Below are 14473 nucleotides of genomic sequence, written 5' to 3'. Positions count from 1 at the left end.
GAGAAATATATATATATCTCATTTGTGTGCATTTTTTTTCAACAGGGAATTATCTAGAGCCAATCAGATCTTCCTCCATTTTCAACTAATCACATGAGTGCACCCTGTTCTCAGGTAGTGTTGCTAATTGACATTGGCTAAGCTAACTTACGTTCACTTAATGTTTAACGTTAGTGTTGATATATTTTTTTTGCCAGATGATGGTCTTTTCTTCAACATCAACCTTCAATCCAGTTGCTGTATAGCTTTGTATGGATTGTTTTGGTGATCCTCACAAGCTTGTCTGCCAGGTTCAAAAGAGAGACTATTCAACTTCAGTGAAGTGTAATATGTCTTTAAATTTTGAATCAGTGCGTTTCATACAATGCGATTGTGAACTGGAGTGTGAGACAGTCTGCCATGCAGAAGGATGGCTCTTTAATTGTCATGGAGAGCAGATATTCTTCAGCATCTGTGTTGATGTTAATTTGGTCATTCAAGAGAAACCGTGTGATGGAAAAATGGAGAGAGGGGTCAGAAAGGAAGGAAAGCTAAAAATAAAGACTAAAAAGTACATTTAGACAGTTCTGCTGTCATTGTGGAAGGAGCCAGTCAATGGAGATCACTCAGCACAGTGCTCTTTACCTTTGGAGGTGGACACTGATGGAAAACATGACCAGAAGGCCACCGTTAATAAATCATTCTGCTCCAAAACAAAGCCAGCGGGGCCACTTGGAAACAAAGGTGGAGGCTGATTCACCTTTCACTGCTTCCCAGCATCCCACCCTCCTCCAGCCGGGGGCTCCTGCTGAATCCAGTCTCAACAGCTATGTGTTGGCATAAGCAGGGAGTTTACATCAACGCGACACACGGCAACTTACTCTACGGAGAGTAAGGCCGTAGGAGGTCCAAGGACATTTTACCAGAATATGGTAAGTAATTCAGTGAGTAAAGTTTATAGGTGCAGCATCACATAGTGCTCAATCGATAAAATAACCAACTTCACACACATGACACAAAAATGTCAATCCAAGGCCAGACTGTAGAATGACTCTTTCATATTTAAATAATCCAGAAAGGTTATTAGAAAACCCGGTGGCTATGTAAACGCTGATAGTAGTCAGTATTGTAAGACCTGGTCAGTGTCTGTACAAGACCTGCACAGGTTCCTGGATTTAAACTTACAAAAAAGCAGGTAAAAAAGAAAAGACAATAACAGATGACTGTTATATTATAGCATGAGTAATTGTTCAATGATCTAAGTGACCAGCGGATGTACACAGTCACACCAATGCTCATTTTTATGGAAACACGTTTAAAATGTTTGACAAATACTGGAGAGACTTCAGACACAATTTGTCAGAGGTCTAAATTCCTTTAAGGCAAACCTAAAAACACCGGGCCAAAGCTGGTCCTGGTGGAAGAAGCTTGTAAACGCACTACTTTGCCTTGGTGTGATCAGACTAAAATGATGAGTACAAATACACAAATATTCTTCAAATCTTGGTAGGGAGACACAGACTTGCAGTGCTTTCCACTTCTTCTTGTGTTTTGTTCACATCAGTCAATCTGTGTTTTTGTAAGACCGCCACCTTTGGGTACTTTTGTTTTGGTCAGTATTACCGTATTCCTGACACAAGGTGGGGTGCTGAGGATATAGATATTGTCTACGCGGCTGAGGCTTAATGTACTATGATCAATTACACAAAGTCATGTCATTCTAGTGTGTTATGCCTCTTTTGCTCTCCACATGGACTGCTTTCCTGCATTCAACCAAAGCCTGCTGGAACGTGATGAGTCACTACTACTCGGACTACAAACGGAAACCAGAACGCTTTCGATGCCAAAATCCTGACGCGTTGACTTCTAAAAGTGAATGCAGAATCTGTTTACATTCATGGAAATGTAGGTGCTTTGTTCATTCACAAATTGTTTGTGAAGTTGGTTGTCAACGAATTCCAGGTCATTTAATTGCATGAAGGGTATAATCTAAATGTAGTGGCTTCTGCAGCTCGGATCACTGACTCTTGTCTAAGAGTGGGCCAAGACTTTCCTGGATTTTAATTCCCATGTTGAGAGCGCCAAAGAAGACGACGAATCCCAAGCACCGACAACATTAGTACTTACTGGCTTACAGAATGCCTTACCTATCATTAAAAATTTTTTTTTTTTTTTTTTTTTTTAAATTGGCAATCATGAATCGGAAATTTGGATGCCATAGATTGAGAGGATTTGCCAAAAATGACATCCTGGTTTCCATTCAGATACTGTGACAAAATGAAGCACTCAATCTAGTGAAAGTCCCACTGTTGTTAGACCTTCTTCTGCTATTGGCTCTTTGGTATCCTGGATAGGCCTGGGACTAACAATTATTTACATTGGCAATTAATTTGTTGACTATTTTCTCGATTAATCGAGAAAATAATTAGTTTGGTCTATAAAATGTCAGAAAACGGTGAAAAATGTCTATCAGTGACATTCAGTTTACTGTCATAGAGGAGTAAAGAAACCAAAAAATTAAGAAGCTGGAATCAGTGAATTTTGTTTTTTTAAATTATTTAAACAGATAATTCAGTTATCAAAATAGTTAGTGATTAATTTAATAGTACTAATCAATTTATCGATTAATTATTGCAGCTCTGATCCTGGAGTATGACGCATCACAGAGCATGGAATACACAAGAACTGTGCATACTTTACTGAAATGTACTTTTTGTTTTATTTTTTTTATATTTTCCATTCACATCTCTTGTAGACAGACAAAATTAAAGTAAGTTGTGTAAGGCAGCTATAAAGCTGTAAAAGAAATGAAAATTAAAAAGCAGCAAGTTATGATTATTGTTTTTCGAAAGTATGAACCCAAATTATATTACTGTTCAATATAACTGAGAACATGGAGCAGACACAGTGGTGAGGGAAAAATCTCAAATATAAAGATATGAGCTAGCTCATAGCATGTGGAAAACAAAGTAACTGTTGTCATATGATGCCAATTTATGTGGAACACCCTTAATATCTACAGCTATATAGCATATTAACCTCCAGAACAAATCACCATGTCTACTGCATACACCGGGATTGCTGCAGTTAATGCTAAAGAGAAGCTAAAGGTCAAAGACAGACATGCTGCCTACAGAAATCACCGTCTATCATCTTCATCTAACCTCACACCACATGGTAGTGCAGACCTGTCTGAACGCTCAGGTTGAGATACTTCTATTGATTATTCTGGAGCAGCTATTGTCCTTGCACCATGTAGGTCAGGATGTAACGTGCATCTCTTAGTTAAAAGGCTGAATGTAAACAATAAGTCTATGTGCCTGCATTGATATGTTTTAAATAAATGCCATTGTTTAAAATGTAGGTGATGGCTGAATTTTGCATTTGCATTGTTAGCACCGCTAACCCAAAGGCAATCCTTTTCTCATAGTGACCTGTTGTCCTGTATTTTGTATGCGTCACTAATGTATGTTGTTCCGGGGTATGCAGTACTATGTTATTGATTATGCGACAAGTCTCTTCTTTAAGCTTTTTCCTGCTTGAACTGGGGAAAAAAAATCCAATTACTTATATATCCTTTGTGGGCAAATCATATCTGAAACGTAGTAATGACACAAGTGAATGTGACTGTGCTGCAAAGAGGAGTATGACGCAGAGGACTACTTTAGCTGTGAGGCTACAGTCAGTATGAGGATTGAGACAGAGAATTGTTGTGACCAGAGAAGACACTGCAGGCTGGATCTCCTTAATCGGAGCTGCCAGATCAGTGTCAGCATGGCTAGGAGGCTATGCTAACACAAACACAGTGGATACACTCACTACACTATATGGCCTTACAGTTACAGCTACAACAAACACCTTTATTCTATTTTTAAATCACACCTTTGGTATTGCATGGTTATTTCCATCTAAACAAGAAATTCTACGAAAAGCTTACAGGCGTGCCATAAATACTCAAAATCCATCACAAACCTCGTCTTATAATCAATTTTCACTGGATATTATGTTGAAATAAACTGGGTTCCTGCTATGCATATGTGAATGAGAGCTGCAGGGCTGCATTATAGAGACACACACAGAGAGGTGCTGTGAATAGACCTATATTGTAAGGAGGGGAGAATGGAAGCGGTGTTGCTTGGCTGTGTTGTGGCCATGCAATGCAGACTGTTCCCTAAAGATACTATGAAGCAGGATGGGCCAGTGGAGAGTGTGTGTGTGTGAGAGTGTGTGTGTGTGTGTGTGTGTCAGAGGCTTTGATTGACAAGACTTTCCTCAAGGGGATCTTTTTATTTTTTCATCCATGAATGGTGGAAGACGTCAAACTAGCGGCAGGGCACACAACTAAGCCAGAGGAATTATGTTTATGTATGTGCATGATGGGTGTCTGTGCATGCATGAATACTGTATTTTCAGCAAGGGGTGAAAACCTTGCATCTCTAAATTGTCAATGTTTGAAGACCTAAGAAAAACAACTTAGTGTTTAACTTTGATCACACTGCGTGTTTTTTCGAGTATACTGGTGGATTCCTGACGTCCGTAAGGTCTGTAAGGGGTGCAAGCATCAACGCCACCAAAGTTGGAGTTTCTTCCTTCAATAGCAATATGCATGTCAATGTATATACATCACATGTGCACCTCCAGCATACATCATCAAAAGAACAAAAAGTAATCCCAATAATGTATCAGAAAAGAAGCAATATCATTATTTTCCTCTCATTTTATGAACAAACTAGATGCCTCTAACTACGACTGTCGCTGGTGCGGAGGCATAAAAACCTGGTTGTGTGTGCAGTCATTAGTGAGACAATGTGATACGCAACCTCAAACAGCTCTCCAGCTCAGTAGACGGTAGAGCTGCCTGGTTTTTTATTCAACATTTTAATTATTACCGGCACGTGTTCACATACTGTCCAATAGTGACGGCAGTGGTTGAAGGAAGATAAAGTGTGTATTCCTAAGGGGCTGGCCACCTACCCAGCTTCCAATTATCCAAATATCAAGCACCTAATGAACTACGGCAGAGGTTAAAAGACAAAGATGAAAGGAGACAGAGAATTGTCATGGAAACAACTTCAAGTCCATAGACCCTGGCAGTTACCATGGCAGCCCATCGTGTGTACATTGCACTCCATGTGTCTGTATGTGGGTTATCAGGCGTGGGTGGAGTATTATTCCAGCCTGGTTACATGGCTGATGCTACCTTTGATTGCACACCGACGTTAAATGTCATCGCTAAGCTGGCGCCTGTCCTCAATATGATTCAACATCAAAATGCAAAGCACCTCACAGCCCCGGACTAATTTGCTCTTCGATTTCATTACATGCTGTGTGAAGAATTAAACCGAGCTGGTTCCAGTCACGGGTGGGAATTCCAGCAAAGTTCAGGAAGGAAATGGAAAATGATAGATACATAAAATCTTTACAGCTGAAATAAGTTAACCTTTTAAAAAAATGTACCAAAGACTTATCCCTGTAGCTCAAAATAGCATTTCTCTATCAAAAGTAATACTACCGCGGTCAAATCGTGTCCAAATAAGATGAAGGACGGGGGCTGGGGACTTTGCACAGACACAACACCCAAACTAAAGACAGTGAAGGCACAATACGAAATGTAGGGTTGGTATCTATAAACTCTTCTGAAACTGATCCATAATTAATATCAAGGATTTATGTAGAAACATGCTTTTCAATTCCATTTATCAATACCTGAAAGCGACATTTAACCAAGTGCATCTCCATCTAAATGGCCACAAACATATCCATTAAATGGTGCTCTAGAAGAATTTGAATCTGTATTTATACGATATATATATATATATATATATATATAAAAGCAAATTCTCTTATCCCGCTCACTGGTACCCATATAGTTAGCGAAGCAGAAAGGAGTGGAAGATTGTACAAAAAGCAACGAACAGAAACGTTAGAAAGAAGAAAAATCAATTCCCTTGGAGAAACAATCTCCTTGTAAGACCTTCAGTTTCCTCCAGTAGGAGGCTCCTTACGGCCTGCTGCGGTGACACTGCTGTTCTAGGCCTCCGATGAGGGCCATCGAAGCTGTGGAGAAACGCCGACCTCTGTTAACACACCGGCTGTGCCGTGAGTGAGATTGGTCTTTGGAAAGGCAGGCCTGGAAATAGCTGGCTGAGCGTTTTTAAGCTGTTGGTTGAAGTGAGGCAGCACACATTGGGCTTGTCCGGCTCCAGGGAGACGAAAAGGTTGTTCAAATGTCACTAGCGACCCCCCCAAACCCCGAACCCAGTGCTGCGCCAGCCGAGAAAAAAAAAGTTATGTGTGAATGTCTCAGATGCCTTAAGGCCATAGTGTGTGTGTGTGTGACAGAGTGTGTATTTGTGACTCGGTGTGTGATGACTGTAAATGAGAGCAGTACAACACTGAACATGACACTTTCTATCTATGATATCAAGCTAGCCGGCCACAGGCCACACGCTACTAAATGCTCAGTCAGTTAGTCTAACCCAGTGGCTCTCACCTTGGGAACGAGCTCCTCAAGAGGTGACGAGGTCAATTTGGAGGCTCACAACGGGATTCAGGAGTCGTTTTTGACCTCTCGGTCTCCACAGATACGGAATTAAATAAACTAATTTACTATCACCATGTAAAACAAACCCTCCACTTAGTGAGTCCAAGTTTAAATCCAATGGTAAGTATCATTTGAGTGCTAAATTAGTATAAATGGCAGTTAACTGATGGCAGTCTATGTAAATTCGATTAAACCATTATCACTGCGAGGGTGTAGGAATGTTTGAATCTTGCTTCAATTTGTTCACATGATGCTACATTTTTCTCAAGGACATGAAATGTGTATCTGTCCAGGCCTCTATTTTCTCAAGCCAACTGTCCTCCCAATTTGTTGAACACCAAATGATGTCACATGGGTTGATCTGAATCACATACATATAGGAATTGTATTAAAAATGCAAAAGCATGCCATTTCATAGTAGATGTTTCTCTATTTTCTGAGAGCTTGCTAAATTATATTAGAGAAAGAGTGCATGGATTCATCCCTAACAATGAAATATAGAAGGCTGAAGGACATTTCATTCCGGGCGTCTGATACCGTAGCTTCCTTGAGATAAACCCCCGACTTTTTAAGACTTTTACAATGAGAGAGAGAGCAGCTGCAAGAAAAAGTAGTTTTATTCAAATAATGACAAACAAATAAACACGCATTCGGACTGTTTTTCACCTTGTTGGGTACAGAATGTGCACGCTGTAGCAAATCTTTCATTGGAAAAACAAGAAAGAGATCCGTTTTGGTGATGTAGGTTCAGGACTAAAAACGAGACGTGGTTTAACACCCATCGGCTGTGAGTCACTAACGCAACGCCTGAACAGCGCTGATTTACGATAGCGATACCCCTTCCATAAGGATGACGGTCCAACAACTTAAAATTCAATCAGCATCAACGTCGTCACAGAGCCTGGACAACAGACATTATTAAGCTCCACATCGCCCTCACCGTCGCTGTCATTTGCCTCTCTTCCCTCTTTCCCTCCCTCCATCTTCCCTCAGTTCCATTCATTTGGTGCAGCTATTAATAGCCCGGCCACCCGCCTATCAATACCATCACTACTCCAGCAAGACAGAGGCTGTGGGCATGGCCCCAGCAAACAGAGCTTGGTCTTATGTAAGGAGAGAGAGGTGGGGGGGGGGGCAGTAGGCCAGAGAGAGCCAGGCTGAGAAATGTGACATGACGAGCAAAAGAAAAACGGTTCCAATTTAACAGATAAAGACGGTGACAGGAAGTGAAAGACAAAGAGAGAAACTTACTCAGTAGCTGAAAAACAACTTCTGAGGTATGTAACTCAGGACAGATAGAAATCTGCCAGCGCTCCAAGACGTTTACACACATTTATTTTCTCTAATTCTCCCCCAGTGAATACAACCTCATATTTATGGGTCCACATTCTTCCCTCTCCACATTTGTCTCCTTTCCATCTACCCCGTCTCTCTCTCTATACTTATTGATCGACGCAGGTAGTTTCACCCGTTCCTGTGCGTCAAAGAAAAAAAGGCTATTGCATTATCCATAAAAGCACAGATCTCTGTCTGCTTTGCATGTTTATTCCTCCTCCTCCTCCTCCTCCTCCTCCTCCTCCTCCTCCTCCTCGACCCAGTGGGGCTTTCTCACACTACCTACTGGTTCACAAATGTCTCGCTAGCAATCCAAGAGAGGGTCACAGGCCTGGTTTGCACAACTGCTCGATCACATTTGGAAAAATTAGTTTTACTTGGATTGATAACCGTAGAAAACTAGTATAGCAATGCCAGCTTTAGTTGAATCAATAGATCAAGCAAAGTAATATTTACTGGATTACACAATGATTGATTGTTATCTTGTTACCCTTGTGTAACCAAGATACCTCTAAAAGGCAAAATTACAAGAATGCTTCGTCTCATGCAGTGCAACTTGTCATTAACAGCAAACTAATACTTCCAGTTGAACCTGACGTAATTATTTGTTTGACAATGCCTAAAAACAAAAAGGTCATAACTGTTTGCTACCCAGTTAGAATTTAATATATACGTCAGTGTAAACTATCTTTCCATCTGTGCTCTCTGGCCATTGAAGAGTCTACCGTTAACCTTAACAATGGCCTCCTAGCTACTGGTTAACAAACATAAAAAAAGTAATTCTGGAGAGGAACAAAAAATGAAAAAGATTTGTAAATTGCAAACTGCCTATAGGTTCATGGCATGTAGCATTTATAATGCAGGAGGACAGTTGCAAAAACAATCCGATCATGAGTTGCAGTACCTGTCAGTTAAAATGACTTTATGTTTGGATTTCTTTGTTTGTTTAGAGTAAACACAAACTGGACCAGAACTTAAAAGGTAGCAATGACTCTTTGTGATCCATTGGTCCTGATCATATGAAACAAACTCGCTGTACAATGAAAGCAACTTTAGTCAGCAGATCCAAATCCAATTTTCCGGCGGTGTCGACACACCACAGTTTGCTGTGCACCTTAAACTCAACCCACCAAAAAGTCAAACTGCAACAAGGAAGGTTATATGTGAACAAAGCCTGAAGAACAGCAAACCGTTAAATACTAAAGGTCCCAAAATTCAAGTTGAGTTCTTGTCAGCTCTCTGGGAGGCTAAAGGGCCAATCTGAGTCAGCACCACGTGCATTTAAATGTCACAGCTGTTTGTATGCCAAAGATTCCTCTCTAAAGGCAAACAAGTTAATCTAATGGAACGTTGGCAGAGTACCTGTGTGAACACTGTTTTCCATATTTTAACTTTACATCAAGTCATGAATACAGCACAGAAGAAGAGGCAACTCCACACATCAACCTGTTCAGTCAAAGTAACTCCGGACTTTTGTTCATTTGCCCTTTTCCAGCTCATTTTGAGGCATGAAATCCAGTGGAAACCAATAACAGCCTCATGGTGTGTCAGCACCCCGGATCACTTTATGATTTTAAATAAGTTTGGAAATTGTTTAATCAGCCTACAAACATCCTGAAAGAGTTTTGTATCACCTCACATACTTTGACCAAAAAAAAACAAAAAAAACAATGCGACTTGTTAACGGCAATTGTCCCTCCTTGGTGTACGTGTGTGTGTGTGTGTGTGTGTGTGTGTGTGTGTGTGTGTACCTTGGTGATGAGGATGCGGTAGTGCTCAAGCAGGTCATGGTTGTCGTGGCAACCAGCCAGCAGCTGCCAGACCTCAGCTCTGAGTGGTTCGGGAATGCCGCCGCGAACCAGCGAGGGCAAACCCTTCGGTCGAGTGGACAGGTTCCCATGCCTGATGCACAACACGCAGAGGTAATCCATTATTTCACAATCTCACTTAATTAAATTCAGCCACTTTAAATATTAATGTGAAGTGCAGCTTGACAGATTTGATCATTATTTTCTTTTTTTTTGTGCACTGGCAGTTTGAAGACCAATCAAGTCAATCAGGTGCAGAGTGATACGCATCAACATGGATGCTACTTTGTCTTAATAACAAAGTACTTATTCAGTGTAGTATAATTAGACCAGAATGCATTTAAGTTATGTCCCTCACTTCTCAGGCCAGGTAGGGCTGACTGAACATCCACTTCATTATTCATACTGGTACACACGTTTACAATGGAAGCTGCCAAGTACATCCACAGACTCCTGCTTCATGTTCACTAAAGCAGCTCTGGGTTCACCGCCTCACTCAAACACCCTAAAATCACAGTATTAACTTCAGTATTGAGTACAGTAGTCTATTAAGCGCAGGTTGATTGCATTATTAACTAGTTTTAATCACAGTACATACCAAATATCTCATTAATCATCATATCGATTACTGTATATTACTGTAAATACGACACTGACTTCAGAACCAAATACATTACTGTCGTGTGGTAGAGAAGAGTATTCACCGCAGTGCTGCCATGCTGAAAGAGTTCTCCCACATGAGGAAATATCTTTTTTGAAACACACCGTCAGCTCTTTTTAATGATGCTTGAAATCTCATAATGCATTTATTGAGGCCCTATGAAAGCAACTCCCTGATAAACTACTTCACCTTATTGTGCTGATGCAACGGCAAGACAACAGGCTGTGAAATCAAATGAAAAGCCAGAAACATCTCTCATTAACTTTAATCATGCCACACCTGAAGCTGTATGTGTCAACGCTGGTTGTTGTAAAAAGCACAAAGAGTTAGAATAATGAAGAAAGCGTTCGGGATTGGATTAGGTGCAGCGGTAATTGAAACGATCACCGCACACGGCCGACCAACCAGCCAGACCTGCCGGACCAAACTGCCACAGGGAGGAGAGCCGAATTGGAAGCTAAGCTAACCCAGCTAGGACCTGAGGCTACTCCACTACCCAGTCTACTCTGTCTGAGGTTCTGTCGCAGGAAAATCAGATGGATGAAAGCAGCAGGAGGTCGGTGACTGTTGAGCCCACAGCCTCACAGAGACCCGGCTCCATCGCTCATCCCAGATCAAGCTGCACTTGACGGGCGGACAGCAGGACAGAGCGCAGGACTCCGGTTGGACGAGAGGAGGTGGACTCTCAGTCAAAGGACAAGGTTTTCCTCATGTTGAATTTTTAATGTTAAGATGTCGGCCATATTATCTGCCCAGAGAATTACTTTTGTTGCTGCCATTTACACTCCTTATGATGCAAATTCAAAACATGCACTAAAGGAAAGTACTCCTGTTTTTGTTTTGTATTTCATTCATTTTTTCGTTGTGCATCCCCTGTGTTGCATAATGACAATAAATTATCCTTGAATCCTTAATTAATGTCTGTATCTGAAGGGAACTATTTTCCACAGAGGGATAATAAAACAATTAAAAAGGACCCCAGCCCTGTCCAGTAAATCACAGTCGATACGAGTTGGGTGCCCGATTCACCTTTCAGTATTAATGTTTCGTGTCATCGTGCTTTTGCACAAGATGAAGAAATATTTGATGTAATTGCATTTTTGAGTATTCCCGTTTCTCAATTTCTTTTTTTTTTAAATTCATTTCTTTCTCTATACCTTCCACAATTTCTACATTTAGACCATCTAGCTGTATACAAATCCATAACGTAAATTTCCTCATTCTCCTTGCTCCTCACCACTGTTTCAACCTCCCTGTCCAGATTCAAACTGAAACATCTACATTTGAATCACTCATTCCTGTCTGTTCTGAGGCCTTACCATCTGGTGAGGATTCCTCCCCAGGACTCCAGGATCTTCTCAGGACAGTCTTTGGAAACGTCTCCTGTCCCACTGGAGATTTCACTGTCGCTATCTGCGGGAAACACAAATGCACCCAGATATTAAAATACATTTAGAGCACAGATGGCTCATTCCTGGCATCTGTAACCTCTGGCCACATCAAAACAGTGCTAAGACCAACAAAACATGACCTATAACATTGTCTACATGAATGTAGACAAGAGGACACATCACAGTCCCAAGCATATTAACCGCATGAAGGAGAATCTTTGAGAATAGCGGCTATGTGAGAGCCATCGGTCTGCTGGAATGGGATATATACACCGCTATATCTTCTTTAATGTACGTCAGAGCACTCTGAACTGTATTGCACATTTTAAAACCTGTTAAGTATTGAGTCCACACAGTCAAATGGAGGAAGTAGTAGCAGCGCCTATACTTTCCAGGCAGACAAAGAGGCAATCAGCACAGCGAACCACTTGTGTTTAGATGCAGAAGCACTAATTGATCGTCTGGCTCACTCTGCTGCTGGAGAGCTGAACATATACCCACACAGATCCACTGGAACACACACACACACACACACAGTCGTTCCAGCACACAGTGCACAGTAAGAATTAAAAAAAAGACAATTGTGTCAATGAACTTCTCATTTCAACAATAATCCGAACAGCAACATCCCTCAAAAGGTTTTAACGGCATCATTCACTCTCACTGAAGCCTTGGCATTCAGATATTTTCTTCTGGAACATGCAGCTGCTGTGCTCAATGCACTGCTGCTCCTATACCTTACAGCCTCAGCAGGAGCTTTTCAGGTCTTTATAAATGCTTGATGAGCCCTTTCAAAATGGTTCAGGCCCAGCACAAAGGTGCTGCGTCTGTCCTCAAATTGGCGGAGGCCACGTGGTGAGGAAGCGTGAGTCCAATGCCAACTTGCCAGGTGATGAAAGAAACGAGGACGAGACGAGGACAATTACCGTTACCCTCTAATCTAGAGAAGGGCTGTGCATTCACTCGAGGATTACTCTCAAATAGGATCTCTCTGATGTGGAGCCACTAGTGGATTGGTTTTGTCTACATTAAAGTGAGCAGCTATTCCCTACTAGTGCCATAAAGATGTTCTTTAATATTTTACTCTATTTTTATCCTTTCATTTTGAAAACGATGTCCTTTACTTTGTCTAGCACTTTGCCTCTTATTTGACATTCGTGTACTAAATCAAATAAGCTTTATGTATGTATGGCTGTGTTGTATTCTTTATGCTTCGTGTTTCTTCTCCTTTTTTGTTATTGTTTGTTTTCCCTTATATTGAGGGGAGGTGCGTTGCATAAGCCTTTTTTTTTTCCATTATCTGGATTTGATGAAGTCTTATGTATGTGTAAATAAAAAAAATGGATAGATGCATGTGTTTGGGGCAACAACAAAAACACAATGCGCAGCAATCACAAAGCCTGCTGCGAAAGAAAAAAAAGAAAAATAAATAGATGTCAGCTTCAGGCCTATTTTCCACATTAAAGCCTCCAAGAAGAAGAAAAAAACAACATCCACATAAATTGAATGCGTGTGTGCTCATAGCGGTGGCATGTACACTAGGAGTGTATTCATTTCTGTACACAATGAGGCTGACCTCCAGCTCCACGGCCCTGAGCGCCTGCAATTTTCAGCACTGGGGGAGGAGGCGGGCGTTATAGAAAAAGCCCTCTGAAAAGCTCCCACAGTGCCAGTTGAAAGCAGTCAGCTCCGGCCTTGGCGGCTGACTCGTGACTTTGGGCGAGGATTTTTGCATCCCACTCTGTTCACACCTTTTAATGCTTCAAGATGAAAAGAAAAAGTAGAGGAGCGTTGACGGTGGCAAAGAAGAGAGAACATTTTTTTCCTCCAAAATTAGCGCATATAAGCAGATTTTTTTTAACATGGGAAATATCACTAAAAGTAGTCAAAAGACTCCTTTTCCAATTAGCACTAGATGAGTATGCCCTTTAAGTTACTTATTTAGTGTCTTTACTAACTCTATGCCGACTTGCTGGGAACAATGTTCAAGCGCTGCTTGCACGGAGACGGACAGGGTTTGTGGCTGAGATGAAGAGTCGGTCATAGTAGTCAAAGCAAAGATGCTGTATTACTCGCTTCGCCAATGGTTTCAAATGGTATACACTTCCTGTCTCTAAGGTGGGCGTGGCCATAGCGTGTTTGCCTCTCCCACCATCTCCTTTGAAAGTGTCGTGAAGGTTGTGTGGATGTATTTATATGTTCTTTTGTTAACAATAGATATTTACACAGCTAACACCCATATTTCGTGTGCCCACCCGGGTGACATGTTTCCCTCATTGCCAATCAGAGCTGGAGCCGAAGAATACCTGTGACTACGGCTCAGTCATTTGTTTTCGTAATGAATGCCGATTGTAACCTTTCCCACTAAAGACAGAAGCCAGATGTTCATGTGTTTCAGAGGGCTTTTGGTGTACTGGAAAAGGGCTTTTAGACAAAGCACAACCTCGAATGTTAGGTGTTCCCGTTTATGTTAGATTTCATTTTGAAAAGGGGCCGTTTTTAAAGTTTATATTTTCTTTTTTCATATTCACTGAGGGCTGAGGTTAATATTCCACTGTAGTGCTTGAATCGTCATACAAGAATACTGCAGGCTTTAGTATCCTGTTAAAATGTAGGTGTGACTTGTTAACCTGCGTAAGATCCACCAAGGCTATTTCTTTATATTGCCACAAAATAAACACAATTTTTATGTCTTTTTCATGTTTCATGTTTTCTCACACACACACACACACACACACACACACACACACACACA

The 14473-nt window shown here is 41.2% G+C and overlaps 1 protein-coding gene across 4 annotated transcripts in view; it reads right to left on the bottom strand.

Moving 5' to 3' along the window:
* Positions 1-14473, bottom strand: part of rabgap1l (RAB GTPase activating protein 1-like) — a 104015-nt gene that overhangs the window by 70167 nt on the left and 19375 nt on the right. For all 4 annotated transcript variants that reach the window (XM_031859564.1, XM_031859566.1, XM_031859567.1 and 1 more), the window contains exons 12-13: positions 11647-11740; positions 9610-9760 (exon numbers count right to left, since the gene is read on the bottom strand). In XM_031859564.1, the coding sequence (XP_031715424.1) occupies positions 9610-9760; positions 11647-11740 (245 nt within the window). The remainder of the gene's footprint in view (positions 1-9609; positions 9761-11646; positions 11741-14473) is intronic.

This window comes from Anarrhichthys ocellatus, unplaced genomic scaffold, assembly GCF_004355925.1.
Source record: "Anarrhichthys ocellatus isolate YVR2014 unplaced genomic scaffold, GSC_Weel_1.0 scaffold22, whole genome shotgun sequence".
In the NCBI taxonomy this organism is placed as follows: Eukaryota; Metazoa; Chordata; class Actinopteri; order Perciformes; family Anarhichadidae; genus Anarrhichthys; species Anarrhichthys ocellatus.
This window is presented reverse-complemented; position numbering and strand designations above follow the sequence as displayed.